The 16,163-nt window shown below is 44.1% G+C and overlaps 2 protein-coding genes across 6 annotated transcripts in view; one reads left to right on the forward strand and one right to left on the reverse strand.

The window, feature by feature from the left end:
- Positions 1 to 210: 210 nt before the first annotated feature.
- Positions 211 to 1,765, forward strand: LOC118505993 (protein farnesyltransferase/geranylgeranyltransferase type-1 subunit alpha). The gene is made up of 3 exons (XM_036042566.1): positions 211 to 536; positions 608 to 962; positions 1,122 to 1,765. Exons 1-3 carry the CDS (start codon positions 395 to 397, stop codon positions 1,642 to 1,644), a joined length of 1,020 nt encoding a protein of 339 aa, XP_035898459.1. The 5' UTR covers positions 211 to 394; the 3' UTR covers positions 1,645 to 1,765.
- A 595-nt stretch (positions 1,766 to 2,360) lies between these two features.
- LOC118505994 (growth factor receptor-bound protein 2) overlaps positions 2,361 to 16,163 on the reverse strand; it is a 49,391-nt gene continuing 35,588 nt past the window's right edge. For 4 of the 5 annotated variants that reach the window (XM_036042567.1, XM_036042572.1, XM_036042568.1 and 1 more), the window contains exons 3-5: positions 6,721 to 6,818; positions 6,310 to 6,595; positions 4,517 to 4,690 (exon numbers count right to left, since the gene is read on the reverse strand). In XM_036042567.1, coding sequence (XP_035898460.1) covers positions 4,517 to 4,690; positions 6,310 to 6,595; positions 6,721 to 6,818 — 558 coding nt within the window. Of the gene's footprint in view, positions 4,691 to 6,309; positions 6,596 to 6,720; positions 6,819 to 16,163 lie in introns of all 5 variants that reach the window. The other variant, XM_036042570.1, reaches the window with a different exon arrangement.

Consider the following 16,163-nt stretch of genomic DNA (forward strand, 5'->3'; position numbering starts at 1 on the left):
TGAGTACAGTTGGTGTGGTAGCAAAATTGTGAATTCAAGTTAATTTTTTAATTCTCAGAATAAACCACCACAAAAATCTACTTCAAATAAATGCTCGTAATTGGGAGCTTTTCCGCGATGAAAATTCAGCACGCTTAAATAATACACGATGGAAATTCTGCACGCTTCAAAATATTTTCCCAACTCGCTGGGGTGTTCTAATGTCATTGCCAGGCTAACCTTTCTACAGCTACCTTGATATGCATCTGGTGACATATTGCAAAACATGCACAATTAAAAAAATACAACAAAAAACACTCCGTTTTCGGCAATAAATACAGGTGTTCCGGTCGAGTGGAATCGTTCTCAAAGTTTTAGCAACAAACGCACGCTACTGCTGCTCACCCAATACGAGATGGCAGACGGTAACAGTTCCGATGAGGATTTTTCCGACGATTGGCTTCTGTACTCGCGCCGACCAGAATGGTCCGATCTCGAACCACTGCCCCAGGACGATGGCGATAATCCGGTCGTAATGATTCAGTACAGTGAGCGCTGTAAGTATTGAACGAAGCTTTACGGTCCCTTGCGCTAGGCAACAATCATCCTTTTACGTTTCCCTTTGCAGTTAACGATGTGTTTGGATACCTGCGAGCGGTCATCTCCCGGCAGGAAAAGTCCGAACGTGCCCTGGAACTGACGAAGGATGCGGCAAAGCTTAACGCTGCCAACTATACCGTGTGGCAGTACCGTCGAGACATTCTGAAGGCGCTCAATGCCGACCTTTACGAGGAGTTGTCGTACATCGGGCAGGTGATAGTGGACAATCCGAAAAACTATCAAGTTTGGCACCATCGTCACGTTATCGTGGAGTGGTTAGACGATCCGTCGAGCGAGCTGTCCCTGACCGAAAGCATTCTCGACATGGATGCGAAAAACTACCACGCCTGGCAGCATCGGCAGTGGGTCATAAAAAATTACAAGTACGTTACCCCTTGCACGTCGCACTGGTGATGATGTTTGCCCAAGGCGGCTGCGTCTCAGTCGCTACGTGACACTGGGCGACCAGTGCCGTGGTGTGTAATTTAAATTGATAAGCTCATGTTATAAAACAACCTTCCCATCTCTTGTCCGTCGTTTAGCCTCTTCGACGATGAGCTGCACTACGTGGATCGGCTTATATCGGAGGATATGCGCAACAATTCCGCATGGAACGAGCGGTTCTTTGTGCTGAAACACGTCGGCTTTACGCCGGAGGTGCTCGAGCGCGAGGTCAACTACGTCATCACGCGTGTCGGGCTGATCAAGAACAACGAGAGCCCGTGGAACTTTCTGCGCGGGCTGCTGCAGCAGGGCACCGGCAAACTGGCCCAGTTTCCGAGCGTGGTCGAGTTCTGTGAGGCCCTGTACAATGATGGCATCCGGTCACCGTATCTGCTGGCCTTCCTGGTCGATCTCTACGAGGAGCAGTACTTCGACTTGATCGAGTCGGGCGGGAACGAGGCGGAAGCTGAGCTGTACCACCAGAAGGTGCAGGATTTGTGCGAATCGATGGCCAACCAGCACGACAAGATACGTTCCAAGTACTGGCGATACATTGCCGAAAACTTCCGGCGGAAATCGTCCGAACGGGCGACGGCTGGCAGCTGCAGAAATGGCGTTTAACCGAGTCGACCCGAGAGCCGTGGGAGGTGTGATGAATTTTGTTTTAGAGATAGCTTTGTTAGTTCCGTTTCTTTCTCTTTTTTCGCTCAATAAAAGCTTAACTGGCAGCAATCACACACGACGGTCGGTTCATAATGTCAATTTTTATCTACATCCAGCTTCAATCGCTGATGCTGATATTTTAATACAAAAAATTACATTACTTACCTTCCGTTTCTTGATTCTCTTTCGGTCTCTTGTGTCATTCTTCACCGCACGCTCACTAGTGATGCGCAAACTGAGTCAGAATGAGTGAATGAGTTAGATCTTAGCGATGACTTAGGTGATTTAAATCATCACTAAGCGTAATTTCAACTCACTTTTGATTTAACTCTCCGCGTATTGACTAACCACTTACACCCTGAGTTTAAACTCACTCACTACGTTTTAACTCACTTAGTACGTTTCGACTCACTCGTCAGCTCACGAGTGAGGTAAAACATAGTGAGTGAGTTAAAACGTAGTGAGTAAGTTTAAACACAGTGAGAGAGTGGTTTAGCCGGTTAGCGGAGTGAGTTAACTCACTTTTCTAACTCATGCACTCAGATTTAATCCAACTTTCTAACGCACCCATCGCCGACCCGAGAGAAAATCGCGTTCGAATATTTTTATATCTCTGGTGTTATTATTAGTTTGTTTCTTGTTTGCTCTTAATATTTTTTTCTTCTTCCTCCTCCTCCTCCTCCTCCTCCTCCTCCTCCATGTTCACTACTACCTTTCTCCACTAGTTTTTTTTCCGGTTCGTCAGTCCGTCCCTCCGTCCTTCCCTTACCCTCCCACTCTCTGCTACGAGCATCGCCCTCTTTCTACCTCTTTTCTTCCAAGCGTTTGTTGTGTGTTTCTTTTTGTGGCCTCGCTAATTAGATAGTATATGGTCTCGCGCATCCCGAAAAGAGACACACGTACACACACACATACACACATTCATACATACGTACGATCCTTTTGCCATCCGTATCCGTTTGCAGGGATACGCTCTCATGTTTCGCGTTCCATTGCGCTCCGTCGAGGTTCTGTGGTGGCCGCCGGCTGGTATGCTCGGTTTGTTGTATGATTTTTGAGTTCTTCTTTCAACTTTTTATTATGTCACTTGTCTGAAGAAATGCGCTGTTATGTTCTCTTGTTTTACCTTATGCTTTATACAAATGGGGTTCGCTTGAGGTTTCATTTATTCTTCCGCCGATTCGCCGGCCGCCGCCGCCGCCGTGCTTCAGTCGCCACCACCCGCCAGCCAAGAGAGAGTACGTACGCCTACTTCCCTTCTATGGGAAGGATATTGTGTAGTTTTGTGTTAAGTTTAACTAAAGTTTCAAAAACCTGATCGTCTCTGTTTGGCAAATACGCTTGCGATCAGTCCGCCCCCGGTTGACGAACCGTGTAAATTGGATGCTTTCTTCCTAGCATTGTGATTTATGTTTGCCAACCTTCCCCACGCGTTTCCATTCTGTATCCGCAGTAACCCATATAAAAAAAATCCATGGTGGAGGTACAATATTGGCAATATAGCCTCGAGAGGTCCCGGACCCGCCATTTCTGGCTTCCTATGACTTGGCTTTACCTGTAGCAAAGTAGTCAACCCTGCGTACGGGGAGGCAGGAGGTCTGGTCTGGATGGGATGTGAACACCGGTCCTGCCGTATGAAGACCGGCGCCGTTATCACCTCGCCCACCAGACCGCCCCAGTCTGACCTCAGTCCAGAGCTGTTCCGCGAGTGTAAAATTGACTGTGGGCCAGCAACACAGCACGTGGCATGTGACTTTAAAACATCATCAAAAGGAGCAGTTCCAAAAAAAAAAAAAATCGTACAAGGTACAGGGGTTCAAAAACAGGAGGTGTCCTCTACACCAAGCATCCAAAAGCATGAGAGAACGAGTTTTCGCAATGGTGTTGATTCAGATCGAAATATGGGCGCCCGCACAAACGACGGCAAACGACTTCTACTGCTAACAATAAAATATTACATTCCATCTGTCGCATCTTCGAGTCGAGGTTCGAATCGCGTAGAATTTTGATCTCGTTTTGATTTTGCGTGATATTATGAGATGTGGTGGTACACAGATTTCTAACGCTTCGCTTCCGGTATCCGTAATCCTAACTTTTAACGCTCAATATTAGCCCGATTTCTACAACTAGCATATTACACCACACTACCTTCCTTGCTCATATTTCGAATCGTTTCTCCATCTACCTGGCACGTTTTCTATTGCGTTCGGTTTCGGTTCAGAGCGTACGTTCGCGTGTTTCCTTTTGCCTTTTGCCGTTCTCAAGCCTTTTGCTACACATTTAAAAAATATATATAATATTTATATAGCGGGGAGACATGTTCCATTTTGGGGTGGCCGGCGTGATTCCTGTCCGAATGTCAGCCTCGTGTAAAATAATGATGGTGTTATGTTGAGTAAGTGTAGAGAGAGAGAGGGATAGACAGAACGGAAGGATACAGCTGTTCGATTTTCCGCTTTTCGAATTGTTACAATTGTCCCTGCCGATCTTACGCCGCGTTGCAAAGAGTCTGGCCAGCCGGAAGTGGTCGGCAATCGGGTGCCGCCAACCGACCCCCGTCTTCTTCTTCGTCTTGCTACTTTCAATAATCATTCTGCACGAACGGTTTGCCTTTTCTGGGTTTACTTTCAAACGTGTATAAACTGCACTATAAAACTGAGCGCATTGGTGGTGGCGCATTCGGGGTTTGATGTGTGATTCTTCGTTCGCCCGGGGGTTTGCATATCGAATTTGCGTTGATGGTTCCCGCACACGGTTGGCATGTGTATGTGAGGGTATATATGCATGTACGATGTCGGTTTGCCAGGAGGCGAGTAAAATACTTATACTTTTATGAATGGTACGGTGCTACGTATATTGCTGGAAACAGTCCTTTCCGGTTGCCGATCTCGCCATTCCACCAATGCTCGTCGGAACGATCCGTCACCGTGATGACGTCCCCTCGTCGGAAGTCCAGTTCGCCGGATTCTTGCGCTACGAAGTCGTACAAAGCCTGCACCAACATCTAAAATGAAAACCCGGGACAACAAAAAAAAAAAAAACACAGCGTGAGCGACTGATAATGGTAATCGTTTACCAGCAATCCACCGATCGACAATAAAACTCAAGGGACGGTAAAAGAAACTATCGTAGAACGATTAAGGCATTGCTCGTTTACGGCAGCACCTAGAAGGTACCGGGAAAGCTGATGTAGCAATAGTGTAGTGATGGGCAAAATTATGGATTGGTCGGAACCGATTCCGGAGCGTTCCGAATTTTGCGGAATCGATTCTGAAAGAGTAGGTCGGGGATCAGTTGCGGAACCGATTCCGGAATCGGATCAGGATCCAATTCCGGAATGGGATTTGGAACCAATTCCGAAATTGGATCCGGAATCAACTGCGGAATCGGATCCGAAGATGGATTAGATAGCGAAATTCGACATTAGTCGATGTCGATTACACGAGTCGATAGTCGAGTCGATTACACGAGCGGAATGTAGCGTTAAGCGGTGTGAGACACAAGCTACAAGTCCCATGGGACGTTTGACAACCAGTCTCGCGTCGCAGCAGCGTAACCCGCATAGAGTGGGTTGCGCAGTTGGGACACAAGAACAAAGGAAAGCATAAGCTGTCAAACGTCCCATGGTTGGTGTTGGAATTTGTTCCGTACTTGTAATTGAGATTGATTCCGGACTTGGTTCCGCAGTTGATTTCGGAATTGATTCCCTTCTTGACTCTGGAACCGGTTCCGGAATTGGATCCGGAACTAGATCTGGAATCGAATCCGGAATCGGATTTGGAACGGGATCCGGAAGTGAATCTGGAATCGGATCTGGAAGCAAATCCACAATCAATTACGAACCAGGAATCGGAATCGGAATCCATTCCTACAACGAAATCGAAACCTGATTGTTCCGATTCCGAGCGCCCATCACTACAGTAGCGTTCTCCTGCGTGCCACTATCTTATCAAAACACTTTGCTACTATCCTTCCCCCGTACCGGGCGCCTTCCCGTACAGGAAGGAAATAGGACGACCAACGACGGTCACCGGGCGTAATTCAATCCACACTCCGGTGGAGGCCATCTAAGGCCACCACCACGTGCCAGCCAGCTCCGGTGCCAAGAGGGACATTTTTATTACATTCCTGCTTCTGCTTTCGTTTCCTTTTCTACCTTCACGTTCCTTCAAATATGGTGAGACTAAAGAATCGGCGCGAATAAAAAAAGAAACCGTCCGCCTGATTGGCTCGTGGCGAGTGGTGATAAAATTAAATTTACGCCATTAACATTTTACCAGCGCGTCAAGAGGGGTCCAGCACTAGCAATGTGTCGACCATTTCCTGCTAACAGGGATTGAAGGTGGCGACCTATTGAATGGATAGAGAGACAGAGAGGGAGCGTACTGTGTACTGTAAAAGTGAGTGCCAAACAAAGAGTAAAATAAGGACACCAACGCTGTAAGCCCGCGCGCACCAATGGCGCTGCAAGGATTCGCTGACTGCACTGCAATTTCAAAGCTAATTTCAAATCAAAACGCCTATCGTTTGTTGATTGGAAAAACTGTCGATCGATTTCGTGCCTTCGCTTAGGTGGAAAGAAAACCCCTTCCCTCCTTCTTCCCGCCTTACTGCGAACGTTACCTCTTCTGGCACCATATCGCGCAATTTAACGTCCTGCGATCGAGACACGCTAGCGGTACGGTGGTAGTCGACCAGCTCGTTCAGTGAGTTGAACTTCACCACCCAGAGGAAGAACTTGCCCTGTGCATCTCGCAGCACTTTGAAGTGTTGCACACCGTCGGAGCACTTGACCGACAGGCTAAAGTCACCGGGGCTCGATTCACTGATCCGTATCAGAAAGGCTCCCTCGTGTTTGTTCGATAGCAGCTTTTCCGCGTCCGCCCGTGTGATGCGCCCGTAGTACCAGCTGCAAGAAGAGGCGAGAGAAGAAAAGAAAACCCCGTTGAAATAAAGCCCCCAGACACCAGACTCACACAGACAGGTGGAGGAAATGGGCACCGCGCGAGCGAAGAAAAACCTCCGAAAACTTACTCGTGATTTTTCATTTCTATGTAATTGCTAGGTATCAGTCCTTCCTTGCCATCTAGCTCTGCCCGGTACCAGTTCATGTCGTCTTCCATATTTAAAATCTGTGTAGCAGCGCAGCATCATTATGGGTGTTGAAGAAATTAAATTCGTTGGTTGGTTGGGAAACAGTTTCCATGGTGAAGCATCCCCGAGAATGAAAAGAGATAGAAGAAAAGAAGGAAAATCCGTTAGTAAAACATGGTGGAAATAAGTGATGATGGTCATACACGACTCTTTTCACGGTTCGATCCGGAGTCGAGTTTGTTGCTAAAGGAATCAAGTTCGATCCGTGGGTGCAGCAAAGCTTAAGTGAGTTCGATCAGTAGTTTCGGGTAAAACCCGTAGGTGCAACGAGTCTCAGTCCGGGAACTAGTCGTGTTCACGAGTCGATCCGGACTCACTGCAACCACGGGTCGACCCGAAACGATTCCGCGGTCCCTTACGGATAGCTCCGACCCGGTAGGTTCGGGTCGAGCCGCCCATCACTAGTATCTGACAACTACTGCTACGCGTTGTTCGTGAAGCGACCAACAACAGTTTTCGTTTTTAGTTTGATTTTATGTGTTGGAACAAGTTAATTTATTTACTATTTATTTGTGACTATAACCCATAACGCATTGGGAATGAAATTATGTTACTACACAAACTGAGCAGCAAATAAAGCGAACTAATGGTGTGCCCCCCCATTGTGAGTTTTGTTCACACCGCTTTCAATCGGTTTGATGATGATGATAATTATGATTGTAATTAAATTGAAATAAATTTGGATTGCCAAAATTCGATATTCGGCTGTCTGCAATCTGCATTGATGAGAGGATTCTATTGGGTGTTTCCTCCCAAATGAATATAAAATTACTTGGTCAATATGTGGACGCGGCTTTGCTGGGGAAAGGGCGGCAAAAGGAGCGAGTTAATTAAAACACTACATATGCGCGCGCGGCAGAGCATGCTCATAAATACCATCCTTTTTTTAATTCGATAAGCACAAAACACATAACTCGAACATGAAATCGTAAATCTGACTACCGACGACGAATTTGCTCGATTGGATGATGAATTTTCGCGCACAAAAAAACAGGGGAACAGGAGCGCTAATCCAGCGAAGCTATTCACTATTTGGCTATTAACACTTTCACTGGGTGGGTGAGTGTATGGTCGAAAATGTGTGACGCTAATAGAATGGGTTGTCGAGGTTTGGCTAATTGCACTTATTGTGCAGTGTCTGGTGCACGGTGGTCGCCGTCATGTAGTACTTATTTGGGGGAAAAAAAAGTTTACTTATGGATCGACTGTGGCAGGCTGTATGTCATTAACCTAATTTAAAATTTAAAAATAAATTAAAGCATAAAGATCATTCACTTTAACGAATGAAACACAGAACATGCTGACACCTCAAGCAATTCTAACAACAAGGACTCAGGATTGGTTAATGACCAGACATATTTTCTAGCTGGTTTAATGCTTTCCAACCAACCCCCGGGGGGATTTCTTCCTAATCGCGCATATCCACTTTCTACCACACTAGCTGCTGATCATCCGGTAGAAAATCGGTCGCAGCACCAAAATAAACAAAATAAAAAAAAGAAACTTATCGAGCGATTTGTGTCTTCAATCGACCGACCAGTTTTGCCGAACCATCACATTTCTTTGGTAGCGAAACAGAAAAAAAAACACAACTTTTCCCACATTTTAACCCTACCCTTCCCGGCGGAACATGATGCGGGCTAAAGAAAACTCATAATCGATCGGGGCGGATGAACAGCAACAACGTGCGATGTACACGAAGGGAAATGGAGCGTGCGCTTGACGCTCGACCGACGCAAAAACATTGATAGTCGGAGGGTGAAACAATGTTGCACACCGATCAAACCGTTTTATTGAGCAAAGAGTTTTTGTCGTAACTCAGTTTCAGTTCAGCAAAGCGTTTAACGGGGAAAAATGGAAATTATCCTTTAAAATATAGCAAGAAGGTTTGCTTTAAACTGCAATCCTTATCAAAATGATATCCCGATATTGAGGATGCTTCAAAACTGGTGCTCATTAGTGCTCAGAAACTAGAGCAACTTCAGGAGAGGAAACAGATTAAAGCTTAAGGTAACGGAGTTCATTAAGACCCGTCAAAACCAAGAAAGACAATGCAGGGTTTCTCAAGTCAGTTCAACATTGTCAACAATGGAAAAGTGCTAGTTGACGGAGCTGTCAAGCAGCTGCGTTTATACTGCATGGTTCGAAGTTATACTGTTCAGTGATTGTTTTTTAACCATTAACTCCATTATTTGAAATGATTTTCACACTAAAAAGTCCATAAACTTTTAAGCCTGTTAATTTTTATGTTTTTGTTTTGAGATATTTGAAAGCTTTTCTACTTCATTAAGCACTTTTCTTCTTCTTTAACACCACGAACCCAAAAAGGTGTCGGGCTGCCTTTTCTGGCTCTCTTTGACATGACTTTACCCGTAGCAGGATAGTAAATCCTACGTACGACGAATAATTTCTGGATAGGATTTGATCTCCGGGCCGGGCCGTTTGAAGACCGGAGTAGCGCAAACGCCCCGGGACTCCCCAAACCACCCCAAAGGATAAGAAATGATACGGGAATTAAAGTGGGAAAACAAGTAGTATAAACAGCATATAAATGTTGTACCAAGAACAACTCCGTCAGCTAGGCATTTAGAATACGGGTTTCCGTGTTTGAATTGCATGGACGATTTCGGGGAAGCATGTTATGTTGTTGAGAGATTGTGCTATGCTGTGGAACTGACCTGAGAAACCCTGTAAGCTACGAAGAAAATCTAGGACGCGTCCTCTTGGAGATTTAATGTCTTTTTTTCTGAACAATACTCAAAGAATCAGGATAAATGTGGCTTAGCTAATGGTCTACTTACCCAGAGCACCGCCTCCCTTTTGCGCTTCTTGCAAGTGCAATGATTGAATGAATGCTTACTATTTAGTACTTTCCAACCAGTTTACAACCCAAACGATACGGACTTTTTAATTCACCTTTTTTGCCGTGAAGTGCTTCAAAAAATTAAGCATGATGAACCGAAACAACAAAACAACAAAAACAGTAGCAACTTTTCGCTTGGCAAATCTTCTTCAATCAAGCGAAGAAAACTGTTATGCCCCGAAAAACCGAAGGGCAAAGATCTTTTGCCAAGAATCGCTTGGAAAGTCGTTAACTTTTCCTCCCACTTTGCACCCGGCCCCGATCCGCTCTCCAGTGCTGGGCTGTGTGCACAGACATGTATGTGCAGCTGGAGGAGGAAATAAAACAAACCCGAATATAAAAGTTCTCCACACGGACGACGCTCTTTTCGCTAACGGGCGTGCGGTTCAACTTTGATAATTGCAATAAAACGAGAACGGTTAAATAAGTAATTTTTCACATTTCATTAGCGCGAGGGTAATGCCGGCAGCGAAACGATATGGCTGCAGGCCGCAATCATACTAATGTCACGACAGTTTCTATAATTTAATGGAAAATTTAAGCAAGATCATAAGCATCGGAGCGATCAAAGTGGTAAAACGGGAATGTGAGATAAACATGTTGCAATTAATTGCTGGAATCCTGGTACAGCTGTGACCAGTTTATTTATCCTTTGTACATCATTGGTAAAGAATTTTTGAAAAAAAAAAGGTTGTACATGATATTGGAAGGACTTCAAATTAACTTTCATTGCGATGCTACCAGATGATATAGAAATCGAAGCCGAAGATATTGTAACGGCTCGACATGGCTTGGGCAAGTGCGTAACCCCGCAGGTATATACGCGGGATGTGAGATTGAGCTGTAAACGCCTTGAAGAAAATCGGTGGTGTTCGCATTGTAATTTTACTCTAGAAATGAATGAACTCAAACTCAATGAACTTCAAAATAAGAGCTTGTAAAAATCTCACAGCCCGTGTTTATACCTATAGGTTACGCACTTACCCGAGCGCTGACAGGCTGTGCACAGTATCATCGACTTCGATTAAAATATCATCTGGTTACTTCACAGTAAAAAAAAAGTAATTAATTCCCCTGTCATGTGAAGCCGTTCCCATGTCAACTAGCTTCGTTTACCATTTTATCTTAGGAGCCTCGATAAAAAAGATCAATACTTTTACATTATCAACTGAAAGGTGGTTTGTATCGAACGCATTTATTTTATTTAGAAGTAATTTAATTTGACTCAACAAACATACTACTTATTAGTTAATTTTTTCTTTATTAAACCACATATGTGAACACATTACGCATGTTCATGATTTCAATAACAAAAATAATTTGAATAATTTATAAAGCATATTTTACAGGGTTTACCGAGTCACTTTACGATATCAATGGCACATTTCAACGGTCTTTGCATGTACTTCCGTTTTGGTCGACTATTTCCATTCCATCCCTTTGTATTTCAATTGCTTCCATATGAGTTTCAACACCAATGTCAAACCGAACCCAAATGAAAAGTAAATAAACCAAGTTTGTAGAGGTAGCTCTTGTATGCAACGATTGTCTATTTTAATAGATTAATTGCAGTACAACCATATTTAAAACTTTACTTACATTGTTTCGCTTCATTTCACAAGCAATTCTAGTAAACTATTGGGTGCTGGTGCTACGCGCTTGTGGTATTGTCGAGAGTTGAAAACCATATGGGAGGATTTAAAATTCATTCTGAGGAAAAGGGAATTACTGGACAGAAATGGAAATATATATAAATACCGACTGAATATGCCATTCATATCGCACACTGACTCGGTAAAACCTGTAATATATTGTATCACACAGTACATTATGCATTGGTATTAATAATAAAGTAATAAATAGAAGTTTCTTGGTTGGCACTACAACCTTCAAAGCTTGCCCTTGACTTAACCCGTAACTGAAAAGTCAGTCAGTAAGGGCGAGTCTGGATGGGATTTGCACTACGGTCCTGCCGTGTGAAGACCGCCACCGCTTTCGCATCTACCACCGGATCGATCACGCCAAAATAGAAGTTTATCCAAACCCTCCTAATGTACTGATGCCATAGAACTACAGTGATGGACAATAGAATAAGACCACCCTATTGATGTATTTTGTGATAACGTACGTAACGAATCGAACCAGCTTTTTTGCTAAACTTTGGCTGCAGATTTTGGGTAAAACGGTCCTATCATTGAATTAATTTACGAATGAATCCGTCCGTTTTTTAAGTTAAGTTTTAGTCATCTCCCGCTGACTTTTTTTTTTCAATTTGAGCCTGAAACTGCTCTGCTATTAAAAAAAGTCTAAAAAATTTTAGACTTAATCTAGATTTTTTATTGTAACTGATTTATTCTTCATTAATTATATTCTAACTGAACTGATTGATGATGCTTTTCGAGATTTTGGTTTAATATTTGATTTGGTATTTATGGATGGTCTTAACCTATTGGCCGTCACTGTCAATGGTTCAAAGCAAAGGGGCCTGATCGTTCTAATAAAATTCTTAAGCATATCGATCTTATTTTACAATACAATCGAATAAATAGAAACAAAATATATAGCCTAGGCTCTACATGTAAAAATACTTGCAAAATTTACATCGAATCGGTAACAAATCCAGCATCCTCCTCGCTATCAATATAAGAAACCAAAAAGCTAAATTTACGTTCCTCCCATCTCAACGGCATTCGCTTCCTTCCGTTCAATCCCGCCTTGTCGTTACATTTATTTCGCTTACCTTTCATTTTTTTTTGTTGGCTCTTTGCTATTTATGCACAGCACATAAATAAGATGAAAGCGACATATTCTCAGAAGAAAGGTGTACAAAATCTGTCTCGCGTTACGATAGACGACGGCGTGTGGTGCAGTAATGATGAAAAGAAAAACCGTTTTTGCCGAACACCGAACGTTTGTGTTTTCGTTTCCCCTTTTTCCGGTTTGGGTTGCCACGTGGTGTGCCAAGCACCGGCGCAGGAAATGAATGTCTGCACGACGCTGCACGTCGTCTGTGTGCTGCCCTCGCTTGGTAGGTCGTTGGCGTTCCACGCGTACTCGGCGCTTTCCTTTCGCTTTCTTTAATCCACCACCACCCAACCCATGAAGAAGAATCTATCCATGTGTTCTATTGATACTTTGTACTTTCGTGTGCTTTTTCTTTTTGGTTGAGCCTTATCGTTTTTCCAATTTGTCGCTTTATCACGGAAGGAGGAAACGGCTGCTGGTTCGAGCGAACGTCTTGAAGGTCAAATTCGTTATCCTTCAGCAGCGTTAGCTGCTCAAAAAAAGAAGAACCAAAGCGACTCAAGGCAACGCGTTTTTTTTTTGTTGCAGAAGTTATATTCCTTATTGTACAGATATATTTTAAATAAAATACATATAATATACATATAAAATACATAAATACATACACGTATTGCTTCCATCGCTATCCACCTAGATAAGCCGGCTAATGTGCTATTGAAGGACTTTCCTTATACAGCCATAAGGCTCTTTAAACTTCAGCCCCATTTTCTGCACCGTGCAACGCTAGTCTTAAGCATCCATTTACAATTCATGACAAAATCGCCATCAACAACTTGCACACACAAAGAAAAAACACAAAGTTGTAATCATCTCCCGAAGACAAAAGGACATCGTGAAACACGACCGGCCACCGGACAAGATGGCGAGCAAGAAAACATTAAAAATGTACTATTAATAATTTGCCTCTTCAGGAATAGCTAGCACTCCACCTGTAGCAGCAGCTCGGAAAAGCAAACGAGCATAGCGCATTCTACCGTCACATGCTGCAGTAGTTCCACTGTCAGCAGCATTACCGTCTCGCTTGCCAGGTTTGGCCTGGTGCCTAAGTTTTATGCTAATATACTTCCACTTGGACAGTGTAAGTACATCCAACAACACCCCGAAAGACAAGCCAATGCAGCAGCGACGGGCCGGCCTGCAGGGGAATGGACCGAAAAGCGGTCTGAGCAGTTCCTTAGCAGAGCATCTAATAATAGTTTAGGCTGTCCGAACGAACGTTTCGCGTGTGACAGGCAAGGCTTTGTGCCGAACCAGAAAATCAACCAGAAGCAGCTGCTGCCGGCCGGTATGGTGGCGGACACTGTGAAAAGCGAGTCATAGAAAGCGAAAGCCAGCCAGCAGGACGACCACAGAGCGTTAGGGAGCGCAGCCGTCGGGGTGAATGAGGGCGATGATTTTACATAAAACATAAGCACACCACATTACCATGTTTTCAATACGTTGCGAGGAGGAGTGGGATGATTGTGAGGCTGGTGCTTCAAATTTCACAGTTTTGTTCTTATGAGAAAGATGATATCGACACCTTTTGTCCAAGCCGACCGCACTTTCATCGGGTAAGGTACTAGTTAAGACATCGTAGCCGAGTTAAGCTGATCTCGCATCGAAGACGACATCGCAGCATGGGCTAAAAGACGACAACGCAGAACGGCATCGAGCATCGAGAATCTGCAACGCAGCAGAATGCACCGAGCAAAGCGATGACGACGAAGACGCCGAGCAACGCGACACTGGCCACGCGCAGACAGCTCCAGAAAAGGACACCGCTGCACGTGGAGAGCCAACGTGGCCAAACCGTGGGAACCATCGTGGGTTCCCGACAGTAGGGCACAAGCTGGGCGATGATAAATCAGTTGTAATTAGGAGTTCGAAACGATAAGTCGAGTTGTAAAATTATCTCTAGGTTTAATAAAATTTTTTTTATGACCAAACGGTTATAAGAAAGTTTAACTGGCGCCCGAATAGGGACCTTTGGTGAGGAAAACCCAAGTGTTGTGAAGTGCAGTAACCGCGTTAGTGCTTGAGTTACGCCGACATAGACATTCGGAAGTCTATCCCGATCGCCTGTGAAAAGTGAAAACAAACTGATGTGCAGTGAACTTTAGTGACTGCGTTAGTGCTAGTGTCACAAGTGCATAGTGCAGAAGTTATCGAACACTTTAGGCAGCCGTGCGAGTTGGTACCAGAGTAGCCGATAGTTGCCAGCAACAGTCTATCGGAGGAAAAGGATTCTGCCGCCGCACCGAGAAGGAAGACATCACCAAAGGATTCCAAAACCAGCCCCGTCAGAGGAGGTGAAGAAAATCAGCCCCGTCAGAGGAGGTGAAGAAAGCCAGCCCCGTCAGAGGAGGTGAAGAAAACCAGCCCCGTCAGAGGAGGTGAAGGAAACAGCCCCGTAAGTGGAGGTGAACAATGCAACTGTTAATGTAAGTAATAATATTAAACATATTCACATCCGATAAAAGTGAGTGACAAAATCCGTGAAAATCGTGTGTCGGTATACGTGTCGATTAGTGTAATTCGAAATTTTGAAGTGAAATTCGTGAAAAAGTTAGGAGATTAGTCAAACTGGAGGAATTAGTCCAATCACTACGACAATTCTCAGTTTCAATAAAAGAGAAAGATAACGAAGGAAAAGAGAGTAATTACGAAATGGAGGCATTGATCAACAGAATCGCAGCCCTAGAGGCACGATTAGAAGAGAACAATATAACGGACGATTATAGAGATCCTCCACTATTTTTCGTAAAAAAGGACGGCAGCGCCATAAACCTGGAGACTTTCGAGAAGATCCCAGGTTTGGTGAAAGACCTTCCCGTTTTTTGTGGAGATCCAAGCGAACTCAACAGCTGGATCAGCGACGTTGATGGATTGATCAGGTTATACGAAACTACTCCTGGTCATACAGAAGAACAGCAAAATAAATACCATATGGTATGCAAGTTTGTTCGACGAAAGATTAGAGGAGAAGCTAACGATGCGTTAGTCGCATCGAACGTAGGGATCAACTGGAATAACATAAGGAGAACGCTTATCACATACTATGGAGAGAAACGCGACTTGGAGACGCTCGATTTCCAACTAATGAGCGCACACCAAAAGAGTCGATCTTTAGAGACGTACTACGATGAAATAAATAGACTGCTTTCGCTAATTGCGAATCAGATAAAAACGGATAGCAGATTTGCCCACCCAGAAGCCTCAAAAGCAATGATAGAGACGTACAATAAAAAGGCAATAGATGCGTTTATCAGAGGTCTAGATGGAGACGTATACAAATTCATAAGAAACTACGAACCGACTTCTCTAGCAGCAGCATACAGCTACTGCATAACATTCCAGAATTTGGAATGTAGAAAATTACTAACAAGACCAAGACAGGTAAACACACCCCCATCAGCACCAAGGAACCTAATACCACTCCCAACTCCCCATCCACCACCACGAGTATTTCAAAACCACCAAAGACCATTTATGACAAACAACACAAGACCACATTTTGGAATCAACCAGCCATTCCAGAATCATGCAAGAAATTTCCAGCGTCCAGCTTTTTATCAACCAAATCAGACACGACCAATATTTCAACGATCAAATTTTAACCGACCCAATTTCATGCAACATACGAACCAATTCCGCGGACCAGAACCGATGGAAG

This window comes from Anopheles stephensi, chromosome 2 (genome assembly GCF_013141755.1).
Source record: "Anopheles stephensi strain Indian chromosome 2, UCI_ANSTEP_V1.0, whole genome shotgun sequence".
Classification (NCBI taxonomy): Eukaryota; Metazoa; Arthropoda; class Insecta; order Diptera; family Culicidae; genus Anopheles; species Anopheles stephensi.

What these genes read in the sequence shown, in the direction of transcription:
- LOC118505993 (XM_036042566.1), top strand. Translation starts at nt 395, where the DNA reads ATGGCAGACGGTAACAGTTCCGATGAGGATTTTTCCGACGATTGGCTT. An exon ending in GATTCAGTACAGTGAGCGCT is followed by an intron (nt 537 to 607) that starts GTAAGTATTGAA and finishes TTCCCTTTGCAG; the next exon opens with TTAACGATGTGTTTGGATAC. An exon ending in TGGGTCATAAAAAATTACAA is followed by an intron (nt 963 to 1,121) that starts GTACGTTACCCC and finishes TCCGTCGTTTAG; the next exon opens with CCTCTTCGACGATGAGCTGC.